The sequence below is a fragment of the Hylaeus volcanicus genome, chromosome 4 (assembly GCF_026283585.1).
Source record: "Hylaeus volcanicus isolate JK05 chromosome 4, UHH_iyHylVolc1.0_haploid, whole genome shotgun sequence".
Classification (NCBI taxonomy): Eukaryota; Metazoa; Arthropoda; class Insecta; order Hymenoptera; family Colletidae; genus Hylaeus; species Hylaeus volcanicus.
In genome coordinates, this window is record NC_071979.1 from 12,775,426 (window position 1) to 12,800,230 (window position 24,805).

Genomic DNA, 24,805 nt, shown 5'->3' on the forward strand with positions numbered 1-24,805 from the left:
GCTAGCTACGCTAACGATATCTAGACACTTTTTGCTAGATGCTGGTACTCCAATAGAAAGTGAAAGTAATCTCTCCAGGACAACCCATTGTAGATACATTGTGATCGCAATACCTAAAATTTCGCACTAACCGTTATGAAATTAGAAAATTGTATCATCAGTTAGTTTCCTTGACGTATCGTCGATGGACAGTGATCTCATGTTCCGAACACGAAAGTAAAAATCGTTTCCATGATGGGATTAACACTTTGGCTTCGGGGTGATCTCGAAGTAACTGTTACATATTTTTCAATAATTGAATTTTTAAGAAAAGGTATAAATTGTTGGGTTCATATTATAATTTATAGATTTTAATATTAACAATTGTCAGTGATTTCCAGTGTTTTAACGTGTAACATATTATCAAAGGTTGTATTTATAGTGTATGTTGAACTGTGATAGTATTTATACCAGTGTTCATAATGAAGAAATAAAATAATTAATTTAAATCGTATACAAATGTTCTAATTCAAAAATTATTGGTGGTATTTACGATCGATTTATAATGTACTATAAATTGAAGAAATAAATCTATAATACATTACAAATCGTTTATGAATGTATAATATATGTAGGTACAAAATTTACATATTGAAATTGAAGACTTTCAAAGAATAAATAAATTTTATTTAAATAGCGATGAATTTTCTTTTAAGAGAGTAAAATTTGTTAATACTGTTATTATTTGTTATATGCATACTGCGTCATCCGAAGTCAAAGTGTTAGAAACGTTCAAAATTGTTGAACAGGCCATCGTATGTAGATCTCGCGGTGTATCGGGAATTATCACGAAGATATCATAATTCATTGATGGGAGATACGACGTTAAATGTATTATCACGAAACTGTTTCTTTGGAAACAGACGTTTACATTCTTTCGCGGATCGTGCAATGAACGAACAGTCTCGGTGAAAGTCGTCTTTAAGTATTCGCAAACTTCCACGTGAAGTTTCTGTCAAAATATATATATATATATTTTTTTTTTCTCCGTAAAAATTTACATCTATGTAACTTATCGATATGCACCCAAAGCTTATCGTTATAAAGCGAATATGTATATCTGACTTAGAAGAAAATCGTTTAGACACGGAGACGAGAGCGTGCGCCGAAGAGCGTACAATTAGTGATTATAGACACATAAATTGGTCGACTTTTTCATTGGTGGAGTCACAAACACACTTACCAAAGAGCGCGAGACGAAGATTCGAAATTCGAGTTTCTCACAGAAAGCCGTATGTTTGTTTAGGCGGCCGATTAATATTATTATTGTACACTTACGCATATGCAATCAGCGGTTAATGGTCCTTTGATTTCACAATCGACCTTCGCGCGTCACCTAACGTTGCCGATTATATTCGAGTATTAAATCGATCGCTTCACCGTGCAATACAAAGCGCACCAAAACCGATGGACAAATGTTTAATTGTTGGGCCGACGTTTTTTTTTTTTTTTTTTTTTTTTGTAAAAACGTATCTCAAACCAAATGCATTCTTCGGTTTGTTCGTACAAATATTTATTATTCTACGTTCGTATCACTACGTTTAGCTTAGAATGTGGAAAAAGTTTTGTTGTTATTTTAGCTATTGTAGTGTGTGCACGACTGGAAAAGAGGTGGTTTCACGTAAAAAAAGATAAATCAAAAGTGTAAAATATTCTGTAGAATATTCTATAATATTGTGTAGAATATTTTGTTACGAAGTATCGTTATCGAAAAAAAGGCTAAGGTAGATGCTTAGAAGATAACGCGGTCCCCGTTTTAATAAATATATTTGTGTTATACTCCAAAATGTTTGTTTGTATCATCAGAATATATACTAAATGGAGTATTTGCACTTTGTTTTTGCACATTTTTCGAAAGTAAAAATTCGTAGCAGAAAATTTCGATCTACATTTTCGATTCGTTTAATTACGGTTAACCACATCCTCGTTAGTTGTGCTATACAGGGTGAGGCACTTAAAATCGACCGTTTAAACTTCATAGACACTGAATAATTCGCTTTCTTTTAATATTAGAAGAAAGAAGTTGGAACAAGAGTTGTTTGAGTTCAAGGGACACGTAATATGCTGCTAATCTTTTGTTTATCAGTGAAGGCGTATAAGATCGTCAATTCTGGTTTGATTTTTTAATGGAACGATACAGTTTCTTATATATGTACATTCTGTTAAATCGTTTCAAGATGAGTTAGACAGGTCATCTGTTTTAAATACCTCACCCTCCATGTTTCAGGACATCGTGCATTGTTATCGCGTTAGTGTTTGTTTATATAGAAATTTCGCAATTTTTAAGACCTCTCTTAACAATACTTTGCAAGAAACCAAAGCACCATTGAACGTTATATACTTCGATACGACATCAACACGGTTATTACGTCTAGCATGTACACACCTTTTAAACACATTAGGTAGATCTCTCATATCTGACATCGGTATACATTCATCATAATCGCGTTTAATTTTAATTAGTAATTAGTTCATTTCACTGGAGTGATCCTCGATCCGTACATATCCGAAAAATAATTTATTTTCAATAGACCGTATTTATACGTAACGGAATCGATTGAATATCATTTCCCTTATGTAAAGGAGGACACTTTTGCGTCATATGTACAACGGATAAATTAATTTTTAAAACGAGCACACGTAACAATTTTATTTTTATGGTGTCACTTAAAACATTGATGTCTAGCTATCGATCGATCCAGCAAAATAGAACTATATCGATAATGTTACATACAACATGCTATATAAAAATTTTACAGAAACACTTACAAATGTATGCTAATATATGCACTTGCACACATGTAAAAACTTTCAAAATCTATTTGGCACTCGCCTAGTTTTTTCAAAAAAGACGAGCACACTTGCTATATTCATCAATTCAACGACATTGCATCTGAGTGTAGCTTTACTCGTTCGCTAGACATACGGTTGCTTTACACTACATCTTAAATTTTCCTTACGTTAGTACGATAATTGGTCTAAGAAGGTATTGTTTGCGTAAAAAATATCAATTGTGGCTTTGCGACTGAATTGTCCCAAGATAATCGTAAATATCTTTGTTATAGAGTGTATAGTTATTGTAAATAGAATTTGACCAGTCAGTTTTTGGAAAACAAGCAACTTAATGATTAATATACGTACGTGTAATATATGTATATGTATATGTATATGTATATGTATATGTATATGTATTAGTAGATTTTAGATTGATCTTGGTCTTCGTATCGTCAATACTATAAATATAATAGAATAAATCGACGTTGTAAAAGGAATACTAGCGTTTTCGACACAATTTTGATCTTCGAATATTCGATAACACAGTTTTTGATTCGTAGCACACGGAAATGTTTGATTATTCGATTCGTTCGTCGTAATAAAATTATAGGGAAATACATCCGTGTGCTGGAGAATGAAATCGTGATGAATAATAAAAAATAAACAGCAATTTATCAAGCTGTAGTGTCGTCATTTGTGTTGTGAAATTTGTTTAGATACGGTACATTTTATTATATACACAAGTTATAGAGTAAGATAAATATCTACGACAAAAGTGTTACCTTAAATAGTCAGTATGTGTCTTTACGTAGATTTGCTGGATGCAGACAAAAAGGTTTCAACGTATGTTTTAATAGATCCACATACAATGATTTCTCAAATCATTATTATTTTGATTTTCTAATTTTCATTAATTAGCGTCTGTTCAAACTTGATGCCGTTCGAATTGCGTTTATCGCGGAAATATTTTTCGACGGAAAATGTACAAGGTGGCCGCAGACAGGTGGCGCATTGAGATGTAGGATGATTCTTTGTGCAAAAATAAAGCGAAAACGTAGCGTCTTCCTCGATGCGAGCCTTCGATTTTTAGAAAATCAATTTTTGATAATAACTTGGGTAACGAGTCTGCCCGTTACATATTGGGCTGTTTGAAAAGTCCATGCTGATTTTTGGATGGTGGTACAGGTCTGAATATATCAGGAATGGTTGAAAACAATATGGACCAACATCTAACATTGGAGAAAACCTCATAAGAAACTGTCGCTAATAACCAAAGGTTAATGCGACGTTAAATATGTAATAAAAAAAAATGACATATATATATTACGGTATATGTAATAAATTGGGAATTATGCATAATTTCCACTAATGTTCGTAAACGTGATAAATTATGTAATATTTATCAAATTGACCGGTGATTTTATATAATCCCCAACTCGAAATGTGATAAACTTGTTAACGCATATACTGTCGACACGGAAATACTGTCTGAGTAGGTTTGGACCTAATTTTTTAGATTTAACCCTAATCCTACTTCAGGGTTACTATCACGCGAGAGGCATAATATTTTATCATTTACAACTTAAAATTCAATTAATGGTTATTTTAAGTCACATGGATGTAGCGTGAACATTTATTCTAATCGTCTATTTCTAGTATTCATGCATCGATTTGCTGATTTAGTCTAATACGCATTTAGCCATTAAAGGGTTGGGGTTATAACGGTTGGAATAACATTTAAAGGGTCTCGTGGTAAGTGTCTGGCTGGAGGTCGATAAATTGAAATTTTCAAAATTGTTGAAAAGTTAAAAAATTTTAATATTTCAAAAGTGCGTCGGATCAAAAATCTAAGTGCATTAAGTTGTCTAAACGGGGGATGTAACCCTAATAGACAGCTCGCATCAGTGACAAACTGGCTGAAAACGCTGTTTTTAGCCCTTTTTCCCATCGAAATACAGTTTCGCGACGATTATCAGATTTCAAGTGCTGAAGTAGGCTTAGGAATAGGTCTGGAAAACTAAGTCCAAATCTACGCAGACAGTATTTCCGTGTACACAGCATATGCATTAACAATATTATCACATTCCCTATTACGAGTTGGGGATTAAATAAAATCGCCGGTCAATTTGATAAATGTTCCATAATTTATCACATTTATCAACTTTAGTGGGGATTATGTATAATCACCGCATTTATCACATTCACCGTAACATATACATCCTTTAAAAAGTGGAATGGTTGTGGAACAAAATGGTGCCTACGTAATTCAATAAATACATATCAAAATTCAAATGTGTCTTTAAATTTTTCTCAAAAATTGGCACAAACTTTCTGGAGAACCCAATACTTATTACCTTTTAGTTGTGTCGATGTTTGTGAACATTGACAGCGATACGATACGTCTGTTCGAACCTCTTTAGTTAGTTAGCATATTAATGTTTGCCAAAATCAGCGCAAGTAGAAGTGGCGAGAAATAAACATTAGCCGAATCGTACTCAATTTTTAAATTTGATTTCTTTGAAGACAAAGGTTCCTAGCAAAAAATGTTTTTTAACATTTCAAATTTAATATTGTACGAAGAATTACCCTATTCAAAGCTGTATCACTCGCCCGCTCCAATCTTGTATAAATGTAAAATTATTACAAAATACGTAATAGTTTAAGTATCGTTCGTGCAAGCTCACGTTTCATGTTGTTCATTATTTTCTGTGTACGCATTACTTTTGATGTCGATAAATTGAGAAGAATCGATGGAATAGAAATGAATACTCCTCGAAAAATATTTTCTTTTCCGCAAAATTTAATTTTCAAATGTAAAAAATTGATCTCATCTTGACATGCCATGATTTATTTTATTTTAACAGTATATTTTATCAAAGTATAAATTACTTTCCGAGTATTACACACCACATTTATTATGTCTATGTATGCCTGTACCCAGCATTTCTGTGGATAGCATGTAGTATGTATGTAATATTGTATTCTGTTTGATTCGCTATTTATCGTGACGTGTTTTGATTGGAATGTAACATTGGTTCAACATACATGGGACTAGTGTGTAGGGGTTACTAGGCACCGTCACACATTGAAAGGGGCCCAAATCTTGAAAGTGGATCCTCGTGTCGTCTCAATGTGTGTCGTGCATTATACTTTGCATTTTGATTTCGAGCTATCAGCCATTTTCCTTATATATTACTTAGGTGGTAGATTATTCGTATCTTTACGTCTAGATCTTAACGATAAAACGCGCAATAGATTCTTAAAGGCTGTTAAGTGTTCTTTTGTCTGAAACGAAAATCGATATCACAATAGCGTGTGTAATAAAATAAATATTTTCGCGAAAAATACTTGTTTTCCGAAATGTCGCGTGAACTCTGATTAATCACTATGTATCAAACGTTATTCGTCTAATCGAGACTAAGCGATGTGTCGTGATTTGTTACGTGCCATCGAAATTTCACCTTTGAGGTCGAGCGTAAATGTAGAATTACTCGAGGCGGTGGTACGTTAAAAAATGAGATTTTTTTCCAAGTAAGACCTTGTTCGCAATTTGAAAATTTTTGACCATTTTCACTGTAGTTATTCGATGACAGGTTCAAGCTACGATCATTTGAAAATTTTGTGTAAGGTCAGAAAACTATTTTGATTTCTAGTTTTCTATGCTATAGTTACTGTATCTGATGACGCGTATTTTTAGAAAATTAATTATACGCTTCAAAAATTTGGTCTTTTCTACGTTCACTAATCGCAGAAATTTATAACTCATTGCCAGCAGGTCTCGCATAATTAAAATGTTGAATCCCATTAACGTATTCAAAGGTGTTAACTTTACGAAGATATATGCGTAAAGTTTATAAGTATTTAGTTAATTATACGGAACGTGGCGTTCTTGCGAATTTTCCAAGTTTTGCGTATTTAAAATAATAGTTCTTTACATAATGTCTTCATGCATTTTGTAAACTTTCGTAAGACGTAACGTTTAAATGAAGTAACTTATTTTAAATTCTGTAATGATGTGATGACGACATGTGCATTAAAAATGCACACACGTATGGATATGTGTTTGTTTGCGAGTGACGCATGCATTTTTACGTTCATACCATGTATGCTAATATGAGAATGAAGATATGTCTCTTATATAATTGTAAGTACAACTCCTTACATTCCTGCTTAATATGTAATAATAACGTTATATGAGACTTATGACTGTCATGGTTGCAATATACACGGTAGGTAATTTTTGTTTGAAGACGTACAGCAGGAATGCACTTTTGTGGAAGTCTTTCGACAGACGTAAAAGGAGCTCGTGTGAGACTTTACATATTAACGAACTGCTTCCTGTGCGAACGAAGATATTCGTGGCAACATTTTTAATCCTCGCTAACCTAACAGAGACATGTTTATATACATATATCCAGCCTAAACTAAGCTTAACTTTACCAAGATCCAAAATTTCACTGTGCGTGGTAGAGACGATCGACGAATAAGCATATCTCGCGTTTGAATTATGAAACGAAGAAAGGATTAAATTATACGCTAATTTATTTCAAGTAAGTGTTTACTATGGATGAAAAAATTACTTGTATATAAGTACAGGACGATGACAACGTTAAGCTTAGTTTCGTTTACGTCATCCTTCCTCGCGATCTTTTTCTCTGCGCGATTCTTAAAAATAATAAAATACCGTCCGTAGTTCACTTTTGAACGCTAACGATATTCCAGCAATTTTCAGAAACCCAAGAGAATGTAAACAATCGGTGCACGTAATTTCTGCTTCGACAACATCCATTTAATACATTAATTATGCTATCACATATAACATCAATCATTAGTAAGTTAACGATTTTATATCTAGTAGTTTGCAGTACAGTCGAAGCAAAAATTCTTCGGTGGCATGAGACGTGTGGTTGTCCGTAAAATAGTGTCTGGTGCAAGATAAATATAGTATTTTACTATGCTGCTACTGTTTGTCCTGTTTGTAGGTAAAGAGAGGTCTCCTTTGCGCAACAAACTATTATAGGTTCACGATATTCATCGACGACGTCGCGTATTACGAGAATTCAATAGCATGAAGCAGAATATCGCGTTTTCACATTTAGTTCTTTTAATATACATAGTTTCATTTTCGCATCAGATATGGACAAAATTCATGTTCAGAAAATTCTTTCGAACAACGAACAAAATATAAATTATTTTTGATCAATTATTCGTTCAGCAAAGAATAGAATTTCCATTATACAGGGTGTACAAAAAATGTTGGAGGTCCGTGAAAGGGGTGGTTCAGGGGATGATTTGAAACCATTATTACCTTAGCGAAAATGCTGTTCGAGGCTTCGTTAACGAGATATTAACAGAAAACACCGACCAATCAGAACGCGAGTATGCCGGTGGAGCGCCCGCAGTAGCGTAGGCTACGTAATAGACAGCTGCAGTAGTATAGGCTACGTGATAGACACCTGCAGTAGCATAGGTCCGCGGTAGACAGCCGCAGTAGCATAGGCTACGTGCTAGACAGCCGCGCTCGTACGCTACCGCGAGTGCTTCATTGGCATACTCGCGCTCTGATTGGTCGGGGTTTTCTGTTAATATCTCCTTAAGGGGGGAGTCTGGTCCAGCTAATGTATTTTTCTAATGCATATAATTTCCAGGTATAATTAATTTATGTTATTGAAACTTTTTTTACGTATAAAGGGACGTTCAAAGAAGAAAATTTGACAGTGTAGATTTAATTTGAATGTATACATATATACATAGATATAGTAGTCGCAAGGAAAGGATTCGGTTCAAAACGGTGGGATACGTGGAGCCCTGGGAAAACATCTGATAAGTAAAATCAGAAAATTTTTTCTTTAGTAGGTACGTAAAATGCGTATGAACCTCAATTTGCAAAAAAAATTGTTAATTGCGAAAATGGCCGCAAAAAACATGAAAATGAACGATACATGTCGGCCGTTATTTTGCAATAACTTTATGCTATAATAATAATTCATTAAGAGTCGAGGTTCATGAGCATATAAACTTAATTACCTTCAATTTAAGCGTTGAATCAAGTGAATCGGATAAAAATTCGATGAGCTATGCGTCCCACCGTTTTCACCGAATCCTTTCCTTGCGACTACTATATCTAAATATATATGTATACATTCAAATTAAATTTACACTGTCAAATTTTCTTCTTTGAACGTCCCTTTATATGTAAAAAAAGTTTCAATAACATAAATTAATTATACCTGGAAATTATATTTGCATTAGAAAAATACATTAGCTGGACCAGACTTCCTCTCTTAACGAAGCCTAGGACAACATTTTCACTAAGGAAAAAGTTGTTTCAAATCACCCCCTGAACCACCCTTTTCAAGGATCTCCAACATTTTTGGGACACCCTGTAAAATGAAACAGCTTATACAAATTTTTCATTGAATTAAGTTAATTAAATATAAACAGAGACTAATTAGAAGTTTGAACGAATGTTTTCTAGTTGTTTTTTGAATGTCTACATACTCTATGTATATGTATTATTAATAAATCCGTAGAGAGTTTCATAGTATGAATAAAAAAAAAGTTAATTAAATAAACCAAATATATTCAATGAATTATTTTCTAAGAATAAAAATTTACAATTTTTGTTGAATAAAATTCGTGAATTAATCGTTATAAGTTGTTTGTATTCATTATCCATCGATCGAATGAAATTTTATCCATCTCTGTATCGTACAGTCCCGTGCACACGTATAATTTTACACGAACGCGCACACACTTATAAATCTATAGTTTGTCGGATTCCTTCTCGTTCACGACGCGACATTGGCTGCCTTAATAAAAATTTTACACCGCGCGTCGTAGTGTTTTCATGAATCGCGGCGGTATAACTTTGTATTTTGTGTTTCAACGTGCAAGCGGCTATTCCGATCGAAATCAGAAACTAAAGTGATCGGTTACGTTTCTCTTATGTTGGAACTATTTCTCACTCTGCTACTTTTAGTGCTTCAGTTGGAAAACAATCGTTTAATTTACAGTTCTTTTTTTTTACGCCGTAAGTTTCATTTCATTTAAGACTTAAAATTAACGTACAATATAAATCTTGGAACTACAATCTTCCTTCCTATTTTATTCGTAACAAAAATCTCGAGCAAACAATATTTCTTTAAAATTGTGTTACGAAATAAAGGAAGTGAAATTTTCTTATGTCGTCGCGTAGCATAGTCACCAAGTAGCAGAATTTTCGTGGCCGATTCCGCTACCCTTCTTCAACCGACGATGTTATCTCATTTTGTCGTTTTATATATGTTCATTCATATTACGACAGATTATTCGATCAATGAGCAAAATTAACGTAAATGTAACACATGATTGGGTAACTAATTGCTGCGCGTAAATTTAGATCGTTTGAATTTAATCAGCCGAAGGAATAAATTATTCAGTTATAGTGAGATTAACATAAACCGAAGGGTGCTTCTACGGAGAGACGAGTTTGAAATAAATTTACTAAATTTTTGGTGATCGACCACCGAACAAAGGAATACTTTTTCGAGGCTTGTTTATCTAGTTCACCCCCTTCACCAACGACCACGCTACCACCTGTTGCAAATAGAAGAATTTTACAAGGTCATGCGTGGCGAACGGTGGAGGGGGTCCGGCCGCTATGCTTGGTCCACTTCGTGACAAACCTCCATATAGTCTGGGTTGTGCATTATGTCCTTTATCATGTCCTTTAGTATCGGGTAACGAGGAAAGATTGGGTACATCTTCGAACCGTTGTACTCCTCCTGCAGCAAACAATGCGTTCGTTATACAAAAGTAATAAGCTCCATTAAAGTGTTCCGAATTTTTTCTCGTGACTTTAAAAATAAAAAAAAGTAGCCGGTTGGAAAACTTGCATGTATTTTCTATTTAAAACTTTCGAAGGTTTGGGTCACGCGTTAATATTAAAATTAACAGGTCAAATATTGCGGGAATTTTTTGTTATGTATTTGTTGCAAGGTATTCAGGGGGTGCGTAACATGGATTTCAAAAATCATTAAAATACGTATGATCTTAAAATATTAGGTGTACAAATAAGTTCGGTGTCTTTACATATATTCACTTGTAATTACATTTCCGAAAAGTGGAAGAAGACAAGATGGTGATTACTTTGAAACATAAACTGTATTCCTTTTGCTTATAAATAAACATCGAGTATATGATAAAAAGGCACCGAACTTATTTGTACACCTAATAAATCGGGTGTTAACAAATATGTGGGACATTTTTTTCAGAATCAAGTCTTCATACCAGTATGTACAGTAAAGTTTCCTTACATGCACAAGCTCGGGACTGAACTTGTGCGTTAATCGTAGTTCATATATTTTCTGATGTTTGCCGACGAGCTTCGAACGTAGAGAAGAACAGCGAATCAAGAAGAGAACGTAGCGAAAACACCAGGATATGTCGGTGAGTTTTATCATTGCATTAGCATTGTTTCACCGAGATATCCGATCCCAGATCATGTTACACTACTCAGTGATGGGGATGGTTCATGTGCATTTATCGTAGAGAAATTTATGCCTTTAAGGCGACTTTACTGTAAATCGAAAAGTCCCTTACCATTTTGCCATCTGACGCTTCGTTGTTGAGATATAAGCGGTTGACAGGTGTGATTTCCGGCGCGGGCTGTTTAAATTCTTGTCAGCTAAACGCGCGGTCGCACATGGACGCACTCACGCGCGAGAAAGACGTACCGATGCACACAAAAAAAATTAAAAAAGAAATTACCTCAGATCGCAAAATGGTAAAGGACTTTTCGATTTATACTGATATGAAGACTTGATTTTGAAAAACGGCCACATATTTGTTAACACTCTGTATATATTGTATTCTATAATGAGGAAAGGGAGATGTGTGATATCGATGTGTTGGATCAGTAAAGGACCAGACCGTTGTACGTAAACAGTAAAAGACAATAGAACGCCAATATAAATACAGGTAAAGATAACGTAGTTCCAAGGGTTACACATAATACGCAGTATGATTTGACTTGGTGGTCAGTCGGGCATATGCGGTTTATGGTAAGCACATGTTTTCTCTGATATAAGCGCGCTCAGTCTGTTTTAATTTTTCATCATCTTGTAGCCAACTTTCTTTAAATAAATTGTCGAATTGTTCTTTATTCCAGTGGCGGCGTCCCATTATGTTCGTTTTAACAGTAAAGAGTGTTCTAAAATTTCAAAAGATCACCCTACACTTCGATACCGTTCTCTTTAGATGTTACTAATTTCGTTAATTTTCCGAATCAACTGAATCCTTTAGTAGACATATTTTTTAATGTCTACATTTTAAAAATATGAACGAAGAAATAGATTCCTTGAAAGTTCTAGACCAAAATACTGTTTTTAGTATCACTGTAAATATTTTTCATTGAAACGTTACTTCCATCGTTCTTAACAGTTTATCTACCGGGCTATTTAGAAACAGTTTTTAATTCAAAAAAGAATTTTCTACAGTAGCATGTGCCAATCTAGGCTGACAATAATTCCTCCATACTGTTACTGGGTACATTGAAAGCCAAGTCTGTTTCTAAACACTGATCATTGTAAGTAGACAACCATCGACACAGTAAATAAATTCGAATAGCTAAATACTGCAATTAAAAAGCTTATACATAGGCTCCCGGTAAATAAAGCGTTAAGAAAACGGCTTTAACTCTACTGAATAGAAAATTTGCTTCGACGAATGTCAAGATATCGAGCATTTGAATTGGCCACGGATGTAATGCGGTTTACCATATTATATGTAGTTGTACGATAGCGTGAAAGAGTATTTTCAGCTCGAGGCTATGTCATTGTCGGGGAAAGAGTCCCATAAGCTTCCGAACAGCAAAAGTAACGACTACTTTTTTCATCGTATCGGGTAGCCTCTCGTGGTTAGCTTGCTTTGACATTGAAAGGAGGAGAAATGAAAGCGAACGTGGTGAATAGGTAGAGAATAATGGCGATGCACGAGGCGTTTCGGAGCAAGCTTTTACCGATGTCGGTGCTTCTGATTGAAAGATGGTTTCATAGAATGTTTACCAGCATGTTGAGATTCAAGGAGAGGATAAAGGAACAATGTCGTTGTGCTTGATGCACTCGGTTATAAGTACCTTCAAATCTCGGATGAGATTTCTGAGTCCTGTGTATTTCTTCAGCAGTCTGTACAGATCATTAGTCATTTGCGTGTTCTCTGCTTCGATCTGGGCTGTTGTCATACCTGCACGTGAGAAAAGAAATGTGAATTTATTAATCTTTATAGGAAGCAGATGGTATGCTTAAGTTATTTCTAATGGCATATGTAGTATTACTTATGCTGCAACTACTGGCCAGTGTAATTAGAAAATTATATAAAATTAATTTACATTCAAATTCATTTCACCGTTACAGTGAACAAGCTTAGACGTTCTAATGTAATCAATTAAAAATATTCCTTTACTTATCACTTCATTAGTTCAAAGTTACTATTTCTTACATTAATTAAATATTTAGTACCTTTCTTATAAACGTATCATAATTTGATATACACATTTGATATTATGAATCGAAGTTTAAAATAACTTTATTTATAAATTGATATTATTTACGTATCACAAGTTACCAAAAACATTATTAATGAACCATAGAAGCAAATAGCGAAGGATGTTTTTATTGGAATATCATGGCGTTGCTTTCAGTATCTTTTGAAAGCGTGGAATAATACTGAATGACAGCAGAGCTATAATACAATAACTGATCCCTCCTTGCTCCCATCGAGCACGTATGATAGAAGATAATATATTATTCATGCCTAGGAAGTTTCCAAGAGACAGGACAGCCATCGCATAGCATCCGTTCCGTATAATTTGTGCAAAGAAAACACTGTTCCTTCACTCGAGACGAATAGTTGCCTGTTTGTTCGAATTTTATTCTCTATGTTTGCGTGCTTTTCATTCATGTTCAAGGAAACAGGATCATAAATTTTGTTTGCTACATACAATTCCAGCAACAATGTTTCCGGAAACGTACAAATATTATATTATGTTCAGTAATTGATTTAAATCCTCTTGTAGAAGAGACATTATACTATCTATTTGTTTCTCGAGAATAGTGCAATTATTAAAAATTACACAAATGTTCTTAGAATACGTTTACTTTACTTTGTCAAAAAAACATATGGAATAACAATCTGTAACTTCGAGATGCAATTAAAATTTTATCTTTGAATTAATTAAACATTTATAATGTATATAGTGATACTTAGTATTCGCTTAAATATTAATATCATTCGCGGTTCAGAATAAGTATTCAATGAAGACATCAATCGTGGGAAATTTTTCTATATTTTGATATTTATTGGTTGAAATAATTAAAAATTAATTTCTGACAACAGTAAATTAACCCTTTACACTCGAGGCCTTTTTTCTGGTATCTGCCAGCAACTCGAGATGTTTCTTAACGTTCTATTGCCATGAATTCTAAACTATCTATGTAGATTTGAGAATAAGGTCACCTTTACCTCGCCGACAATCATTTTTTCGACACTTCGAGCTCCAAAGAAATTAAACCTAAAGAAACATTAGATATTGTAGATTTGCTGCGTGAAATCTAATGGCGACTGAAAGTTACCTCTCGAATGCAAAGAGTTAATAATTAACAATACTTGTTGAAGCAATTGTGGGGAATATGTATATTCTGCTATAATATTAATGTTTCGTGAATTATTTTCTCGATGGATCCAACGAGCCCTCGAATCGACCATAACGTGGTTCACTGTTCAACCCTTTCCCGTTTATTCATCAACAAGCCACCCGTGAGTCCCATGATTGTCGCAGGTACGTATACGAGGAGCGAGGATGCATTCATCTATGATCTTTCGGTCGATATGGATCTCGCGATCGCGTGGGCGTGTCTCGCGTCGGTCGTATTTATTTCTGTGTCGAATTACTAATATTTTCTTGATTTTCGTAGCTAGGTATTGCGTCGAACGAAGACAGTGTTTCCCCGGTGGAAACCTTAGTTCTAAGTCGCGTTAGAATATAAGTTAGATTAAGCTAAGTTAGTTTTAAGGTCTGCGTGTACGAATGTCTGTCCTCTGCCAAATAATTATTAATCATTTGTTCAATTCTTTTGTTTGTTCGTAGGCCGTGTTGGTTATAAGATTATAAGAAAGATTATAAGAAAAAGAATTGTTCTTTGTATACTATCAGAGTCATTCCGCGCGAAATCGGACACTAAATGGAGCAATATCTCAGATTTTGTCCTAAATTGTTACAAATAATATTACAAGTATTAATATTTATACATTTATTAATAATTGCAATTGAAAAAGTATCGGTTCGTAATAATTATTTATTCTCCGGATTATTAAACAATATTTTAAATAAAACGTTTTCAAACACTTGTAAAATCTATAATTTGATAATTTTGAAAAGTCCTTTGAGTACTACGTGTAAATATCTCGAAATATAGCAGCACACTCAAATCTGCACAAAATCTGAGATGCTGCTCCATTTAGTGCCCGATTTCGAGTGAAGCAATCTAATTTCGATTGTAATTTCAACTTACTTTCGAGTCTCTCTATGCGTTCTCTCTTGGTCTCCGCTTCTTCGGCTAGGCGAGCCGAGGTTTTTACGCCCTCGCCGCTTTTGTGGGTCTTTTCCATGATGGAGCATGCGCGGAGGACAAAGGCTGGCACCGTTTCTTGTTTTTCCTGCTTCGGTATATCCACCAGCGTCCAGTATTGGGTCTCTAACTTAATCACGTCCTGGAAAGGTAAAACCGCAGACACGCTTTATACATATAGCAAATCCCGTAGAGAAAGAACTGCAAGGAGCTAGAGCAAAGAGAGGAATTAGGTGGTCGGCTACCTTCAGGCACACCCGATCTTTTTCATCCGCAGTGACACTTTCCACGAAACAAGTTCCGACAGAGAAATCCGCCGTCTTTATTCGGAAAGCTCTAACCTGTCCCGAGTGATCTAAGATTTATCCCGTGAGTGTGTTACTTTTCGCTAGAGACTGAATTATTTCTCAACGCGGCCGATATCGCACCCTGGTGGGCAGTTAACATCTTAACATTCTTAACACGTTGGTCGCCACGTCACAGAGTGCAGAATAAGTGGACAAAATTCAATATTAATATATATCACAATGTGAGGCAGATTTCTATCGTAGAAAATGTGTGTCAGCGTGGAAATTGTTATAAATAATCGTGTATCAATCATTTGTATCCATAATATAATCTTTATCTTTAAACAAATATACAGAAAAAACGGTAAAAAATATCCTGTGTTCTCAACATATTTGGATACATTATTTGTTATATTTTAAGAAACTTATAAGTTTTTTTGCAAATACTTGCAACGTTCGGTTTTACATAATTTTTAATAAGGGACCGTACTGTTGGTGTAGGGTCACAATTGGAAGTAAAAAATTCTGATTTAATTGATTTATGGATTTCTAGAAAAATTATTTTTCACATCCTCAGCCAAAATGAAGCATATTGTGTTAAATAACATATGGGTGCAACTTCTATTATTTATGAGAAAAAAATTCCTAAAGAATTCGAAATATGGACTACTAAAGCGACAATTTTACAATATTACATCATTTTCCTGTATGATAATCATAAACTCACACATACCGTTGCATTCAGAATAAAAAAACGCTTACTGATAAAGAAACGCTCTTACTGATCCAGAAATAAATCAAAATTTTCAAAAATTTCGAGGGGGGGGGGTAATTTAAAAAAAATTTGTTTCTTTTAAATTTGTTGGTACTGGTTTATAGGCCTCTAAAAACAGTGTAATGTTTGCTTGAACATTTTTTTGAAATCTCTAATCGTTTCCGAGCAAAAGTAAAAGGGGCGGGTCGGACAAAAGGGTCAATTTCTCCCTCAAAACGCATAAGTCGCATGTACTGAGGATTGTGTAATTCATAAGAAGGTCCCACAAACAAGTATACAAAGTTTCATCAAAATCGGGGTTTGTTAATTTTTTGTTAAATTTGTTAATTTTGTTGTTATTTTATTAATGTTTATGGTTAATTTTAATTTTTTTTTTTTGTGAATAAATGGCAATATATTTATATTAGCAATGAAATTTTAATTTTTGTCCACAATTTTGCTATTTCTCCGCACTGTGCGTCACCCGGAAATAGTTGACGAAACTTTTCAGTAGAGAATTAAAAGAATTACTACTACTTATAGTTTTAAAATTTCTTGTATCAAATATTTTCTATTTCTAAATTCAAATAAAACTTTGACTTTATTTCTTACTGGAAGTTTGAATCAAATTGCGAAATTTGGTATTACTTGTCAACGATATTTTGATGAATTCCGATCAATATTAATAGTGAATATTGATTGCATTCATATATTATTCAAATGTACTTTACTATGCAAATATGCACCTTGTTCGTAATAAAATTTGAATAATCGGGGGAGTATGGTAATTAGATATTTTGGCATCGAACCGTTTGATTTGTTTGTCCAATTAAGTGGGATACTCTTTTAAACAATTAAAACCGTATATGTTGTAGAACATTATTTGATTTTGTTGTTCGAAATTGAGTTGAAACACTGCTTTCAATATTTATCTGTTTAAGATCTCTTGGCGATTTAGAAGTTTATAATTTATTAGATGTTCTGTTTAAACGAAAGTTATAAATTACTGAATATAAAGTCATAGAATTATTTTCTACACCTAATATTAAGTGTTGCGAGTATTCTTCCATAAAATATCTAATATTTACGACTTATTATTGCTGCTTTTCCTGTTTATAATTTGTAATAGTTGCAAATTACAAGTATTTAATACCGATTTAGAATGAGGAAAGTGTTTTAGATTTACAAGTAAGAGGACATCGCACTTTTCTTTCTTAATTTGCTTTTCGCGACTCGAGGAGCGACGAAAATGGACGAAAATGAACGAAAATGTTTTTTAAAACATTTATACAGTCTTAGAACGTCGACAGACATTGGCTTTGTATTTCTGAGCGTGAAGTGTCCTGGGGCTGAAAATTTAGCGACCAGATGGGAATAAAGGAGACCAATAAGGTTTTATTGCTCTTTGTTTCCGGGGCAACCGTGGACCCACCAGATTAGGAGCAATCCTTTGCTATCTTTCTACGTATACCCTTGTTTATCTACAATTCACGATGGCGAATTCAAACAGAATTGTTTCAATGTTCGGTTGTACACTACTACTTAAAAGAAGAAGATTTTTTAAAAGAACGTATAATTCTTTGGTGATAAGAAATCTTCACTTTAGAGTAAAAGTATCATGCAGCTTTTTGAAGGATGAAATATATATTTATTACATTAGACATTATATTAGATATAATAAACATTAATAGAATTTATTTAAGTGTTGAAAAAACAGTAAAAGAATTTGTAATAAGCTACGTGCAGTCGTTAATAAAATTGTAAAAGTCAATGTCCGTAAGAAATAATGTCGATCTAAGAAAACACAAGAACAAACTTAATAGTCAATGCTATTTTGTACATCACTTCACTTTTGACAAATTCATTAACAAATTATTTAACAAATATTACAGCGTTTCGAAGTCTTTGATCGCCTGATTACTGATCACAAAATTCAATGTATTTCATAAAAAAAAATCACTTGTTGCGTTTCAATGCGATGCATTTTATTTTTTTACAAATATGTATGTACGTTGGGAAAAAACCGTTATAACTTTTCCTAGTAATTAATACTTTTTCAAAGAAATTTCAAAGAACGAGTTAAATTACTAAATTTCATTTGAAAAAAATTACTTTTCTACTAGAAAATAAAACTTTGATATTTTTCTCACAGTAATCTACTATGGAAATTAATATTTTTTCTTTGTATGACATATGTATGTATATGAAAACAATGATCAAAATGTAAGAGAATTTCACAATAGTTTCTGATTACATCCTGAAACAAAACTTGAATGTAAAAACTGTGCCTTATACAATACTTCCAACGACGCATAATGCATTAAAAATTTATTTTTAAATTTATTTTTAATATATGAAAATCTCAATTACGTCTATCCGCGTCATCTGAAGCCAAGGTGTTAATCGATATTGATGTATAATTTATTCATATAATGTATTTGTTAGGAAATATATCGACCGCGGCTTGGATCGTGACAGCGACATCGGCTGATGTCGATTGTTATTATTGTTCCTTATGCGCTCTGCGTACGATCGTACGATGCGTACGATCGCGGCAATAGTCGAAATTCATTTATATATGTATCTTTACGTAAATAAATATTTACTTTATATAGTGTAAACCGCGCGTGAACAGTTCATTTACACCTTAACCCACAAACCAAATCTGGCGGTATTAATAAATTAATGTCAAGATATAAAATACAGGTTCGATTGAAATATTGATTCCATAGAGATTTTTGTTTCGTAATACGCTACGAACATTTATCTGGAAACACATCTGTCCGAAGAAGATACTTCAAATGTATTAATATTGTAATATTCAGTGATATTCAGTAATTTATAATATTCAGAGAAATCTGGAAAAATATATGAAAATATTAATACACTTGTAGTATTAATATTTTTATATATTTTTCCAGATATCTCTGAACATCAACGTGAAATAATGATTACCTTAATCATAAGTTTTAGGAGGTTGTAACGTTGAAACACATTGCGGACTTGCTTGCTGTCAGTATACTTGCACATTAGTTCAACGAGGGCACGTTTAGCGATCTCGTAACTTCCATCCAGGCGTATCCTTACGATTCTTAGTCTTTCGTTTGTTTCAATCACTTCTTCTTTAGTTTGACCACCTGGAATCACAGAAATGACGATGAAATAATAATGTAATCAAATCCAAGTTCCTTAGATTACTTACTTAATTATTAAAATAGTTGAAGAGCTATCTACTTACACAACTTTATACAGCATAACTACAAATGATCACCTACCATCGTATTATATGCATTTGTGGTTCAATTTGTAGTAATATAAAAGGATTGCTAATAAGTAATAAACTTTATAAATATTTCATTGGTATTCTTGATAGTTTATAATTTTAACTCCATGTGTGTATTTAAACGTTTGCTATACCGTGGAACTTTTGCATAAAGGGTGGTCCAGTAATTATTAGCATTTTGATTAGTTTCGAGGCAATGGTAGTTAGGGTAAAATTGGTTAAGCAAACGTTTCAGGGTGTAGAAGTGGTTATAATCAAGAGTTGGTAAAAGTTCCTCTGTAGGTAAAGTCATTTTCGAAATATGAAACTCTGCTGTTTTAAATAATTTTTTTTTAAATAGGATAATCTATTTCTATACTTATTTTCTGGTAGCATCTGTCGAGACAAATACATTAATCTATAAGAAGTTAGCGAAAGTCGAAGACACGCAAATTTCATCTTCTAAGGTCATTTCAAGGTCACCGACATTGTATCATGAATTATTTACTTGTTCGATTACCAGAACAAATCTTTAAGACAGAATATAATACAAAATAAAGTGTATACAAATGTCTATATTATGTACATTATTTTTTAAAAATTAATTTTCGTTTTTGTATGTTTATTGGTGATATTAAAGGCTCTCATGCTTGAATAACCGTTATTTATTAACCTATATTTGTCACTTAAAAATTACTGATAATATATCGGCTCTCTATCGGTTCTCATTTTTCGTGAAAAAGATGAATAGGAACAATGACGTAATCAATAATATCGCACAAAGCGTTAAAATAATTGTTATTTTTACAGAATGCTGGATTTCATTTGGAAGGTAAAATTTTCGCCAATATTTTGTGCTAGAAGGTACATAAGCGTGGTCAATAATTCTGAAGCTCGTCATGTCTCGTAACAAGCATCGTCATTATTTCAGGGTATTCTCCATTCGTATGGTCGTCCTCTGTTTCAAAGTTAATAAGCGAGACAATCTCTACGTGCAGGCGCGTGTAAACATACGCGTTGTCCATTTACCAGCTAACTTGACAATATTGCTCACAGGGCAGTTCCGTGCGCGTCTAATGGAAAAATTAAAATTGCGGCCACGTTACCATGAATTTGTATCTATCTTAACTAAACGTTGCTTTTATAGTTTCTATGATACCCTCCGGCGAATTTGAGCGAATGCAACAATGAACCGAGGTGCGTCTGTATGCAGGCTAAAGGTCCCTCGTACTCTGATCATTTTTGCAACGTTCCCTGCTATTAAATTTCATGGGAACTTTCGTCTCGTGTAAGTGGACAATTTAATTGGTTTGCTTGAGCTTTGTAATTTACACAGTCGTTTGAAAGCGTTTTTCAGTACAGTTTGAAACAATCTGAATTTAAATTTCTGTCGAAAAGTTTTGTGTTTTATTATTTAGTAGATTATTAATAGTTTCATTAATAATTTCTATATCTTTAGATTTGTTAAATTTTTATTTTTATTATGAAATAAAATTAATTTTAACATTTATAATTATTATCTTTCGAGGAATAGGAATTACACGATTATTATCAAGGTATTATTTTATATATTATACATTATTTTTTCATTACATTTATTCATATTTATTTTTTATATTAGTTATAAATGTAAATAGAAACATGGGTATGAATTTATTTGTATCTATTATCTGTGTATATAAAAATGGATGTTTGCATGTACATATATTTATGTATGATTGATAAACTTCGAAACTGTTTGACCGATCAACACGAAACCTGGCACATATATGTATTTTGTCACGGAGAGGATTTTTATGCTATTCAATTTGTTGTAATTCGAACGAGTTCAATTCGAAATTTCAATATGTGTATACGGAGAATTAGAAATATCGATCCAAACATCTGTGTTACGAAGAACAAAAGGCAGACACTGACTGGTTTGCGAAAGTTCACGAACTGAACTGTTGCACTGTCAGTTGAATGCAAACGACATTCACGTTGTCGAACTGTTAGATTCTAGAACTGAAACCTTATTTTAGTAAAAATAACATATTAGAAGAACTAGAATAAAATAAATAAATAGAATAGAATAAATGGAAGAACAAGATACATGATTCACCGTGTATACGACACTACCCTCATTTAAAACAACAAATGGTTCCACTTCCAAATTTAAATTCAAGAAAACTATATTTCTATTGATCAGTTTAGGCGTGAAAAGGTAATAGACAGACAGAGTTAGTTTCGCATTGCTAATATTAGTATGGATTTGAAGTTATTCAAACGACTACAGTTTCCTGTGTGTCTTGCTTTCGCGATGACAATTAACAAAGCTCATGGGCAGTCACTGCGCGTTGCCGAATTTTTAGAAAATCCATGTTTTTCGGATGGTCAACTATATGTATGTTGCTTGCTCCGGAGTAGGGACACCAAAAAGTCTATACACAAAATAAAAAAACAAAAAATATTGTTTATCAACTCGCCTTATGCTAAATGTTAGCGTTAGTTTAAATTATTTTAAGATCAAAATTTAAATTCAACTCAGTCTTAGCACGGGCGAAGCCGTGCCGAGGTTTGCTAGTTTATATATATATTATCATTTTTTATTAAAATTCCTATATTTTTATTTCATGGATGATTATTAAAGGCTCATGTTGAGGCTCCAGTTTTTGGATCAATAGTTTTACCAGGTATTTTACTAAAAATAGGAACTCATGGTTTATTACGTTATATACTTCGTTTTTATTATTAATTTTATTAATTTAAAAGTTTGATTAATAATTTTTAAAAGTTTAAAAGTTAAAAGTTTGAAAGTCACATCACATTAATGATGTTACTCTATTCGAAAGGTTTGCGACTATTTGAAGTGCAAACCGTACTTCCGGCGCATCGTTACGTCCATTGACCGAGTGTAAGAGCTTCTACTTCAATTCCATTCATGAAGCTAACGACCGACTAGCTGGCACATAGCCAATAGCTTATTTCTAACAGTTGGAACGACCATCTTCCTCCCAATTCTCTGGTATTACAACTCTACAAACAAGACCACGCTTCGAGAGTTCGACATCTAAGATAACAGTTTAAGTGAGAGTATTTACGGAAAAGTCAACTATCTCTGCTATATAACCTTGAATTAGTTCCCAAGATAACATTTGAAGATTAACATTTGAAAATTTGTACTTTTATTATCTCTGCGATGTTCAATTTAATAATGTAGAATTGTTTAATTGTATTAATAAGTATTTAAAAAAAAGTGAATTCAAGTAGCATCGTTTTTTAGTTAGTAATAATGTTTCGAAAAAATGTTTTTTATGGATCTCTTCAGGAATGAATAATTGTTACTTTAAAATTCAATTTCAAATAGCGATTATACCCGTTTTCAGCGATGTAATATTTTTAATATAAAAATATATCACAATTTTCGTGAAATGTAAAGAATATGAAAGTGAAATGTAAAATACATTAGCGTATAATATAATTGCGAATAGAGGAATACGCAGAAATTTATTTATTTGTAATGCACCCTGCAATTCTTTTTAAACTAAGTAATATAGAACAAAGACTTACTTGAAGTTCCCTCATCCTTTACATCCTGGACGATTCTCCGAACACTTTGTGTAAATTTGCCCATGAGATTCGAGCTCGCTGAAAAAAATCAATAGCAATTATTTAAAATCCATCTACCACAGAAGTATGCATGAAAGTATTAACACATTCGCGACCACTGACGTGAATTCACGTGACTTCAAATTCTATTCTTGATTATGATAAAATTATGAAAATCTGTTTATTTTATACAGTACATATTTGCAACGATAACGATACAAATTTCCGATGTCCAGCTTTAGAATTTGATTATTTTCATCAGTACTCGTTGTTAAAAATGTAAAATATCTGCCGGTCGCGAATGATAAAATCAATTTTTACTAGAACCTATAAATTAAAAAGCCATACACTCCATAAGGTCATAACGTATCCATAAAGAAGTAAAGAAGCTTTGGGCTTATGCTTTAATAAAACACAGATGATACGAAATATATCCCTTTATTTCATTTTGATTAAAATTTGTCATGATTTACATTAAACGTGAAATACCAAATACCAAAAACGTATATACCAAATCCTGAAGACTTTTTACTCACATTGATTATGCTAAAACAAGCACAAGTAATTGATTTTAATGTTACTATATGTTACAAATAAATTACACTCTCAGCATAATACAAATCACGCAACGCCACATTTCAGTTTATTCGTATGTAGTATACTTCCGAGTATTTGCCAGCATTTTGTGGTAAACAGGCTGTTTTCTGTTCGTTGAACGAGTAAGCAGTAAAATAAAAGTAGAGTATAAGGAATAGGAGATACGGTACACGTTTCGGAGAACGTACACGTTTTCGTCAGAAGCGGAAATGTGGTCCGGTAGGAATTTACGTTGGTTGACATAAAATGCGATAGCGCGGAAAGGGAAATAAAGCTTCTTGGTCGTAAAACATAGAATTGTCCTGAAGACCACCGAAGTACCTTTTAAGGCATTCGAAGTTTTCCAGGCAGATAATCTATTGCCGAGATACTCTTGTTCGCGTTAAATTGCACCAGTTGCGCGAATATCCTCCCTGCATATTCATTACAATTCCTTTGTTAAGAATAATGGTTGCGCGTTCAGTTGTAGAACACTTTAGTGTTTCGGTGTTTGGATAGCTCATTCATTCGCTGTCTCGTTCGCAGTTCGTGCGAATTTAAAGTCAACCCATTCAATTATGCAAAGTTGAGGGAGAGTTTTAGTCAGCACTTTGGAAATTCAGCTGAAAAACAAAATGTAGTCCCTATCAAGCGCCTATTTGAATATATATTCAAATGTTTACTTCACATTTCGAGTTCTCTCCAGTAAAGTTTTGTAGTATATGAATTTCATGTACAAAAAGCAAAACTAATGATGAAAAAAGACAAACGGAAATGTAACTTTTTGGAAAGGTGTATGTATAAGAGAAAAATGAAGCTTCAGCTTTGTTATTACAAAAAAGGCTCTCAAGAAAGACACGTTATGTTTAATAGAATATATCGAATAATTGAAATTGTTTTTCTTCAGGCCTCGTAT

At 33.2% G+C, this 24,805-nt stretch overlaps 1 protein-coding gene across 1 annotated transcript in view; it reads right to left on the reverse strand.

Moving 5' to 3' along the window:
• Positions 1 to 10,174: 10,174 nt before the first annotated feature.
• Positions 10,175 to 24,805, reverse strand: part of LOC128875844 (uncharacterized) — a 196,338-nt gene continuing 181,707 nt past the window's right edge. The window contains exons 3-7 of the mRNA XM_054121775.1: positions 23,275 to 23,352; positions 19,419 to 19,600; positions 15,366 to 15,564; positions 12,932 to 13,038; positions 10,175 to 10,580 (exon numbers count right to left, since the gene is read on the reverse strand). Coding sequence (XP_053977750.1) covers positions 10,455 to 10,580; positions 12,932 to 13,038; positions 15,366 to 15,564; positions 19,419 to 19,600; positions 23,275 to 23,352 — 692 coding nt within the window. The 3' untranslated portion in view covers positions 10,175 to 10,454. The remainder of the gene's footprint in view (positions 10,581 to 12,931; positions 13,039 to 15,365; positions 15,565 to 19,418; positions 19,601 to 23,274; positions 23,353 to 24,805) is intronic.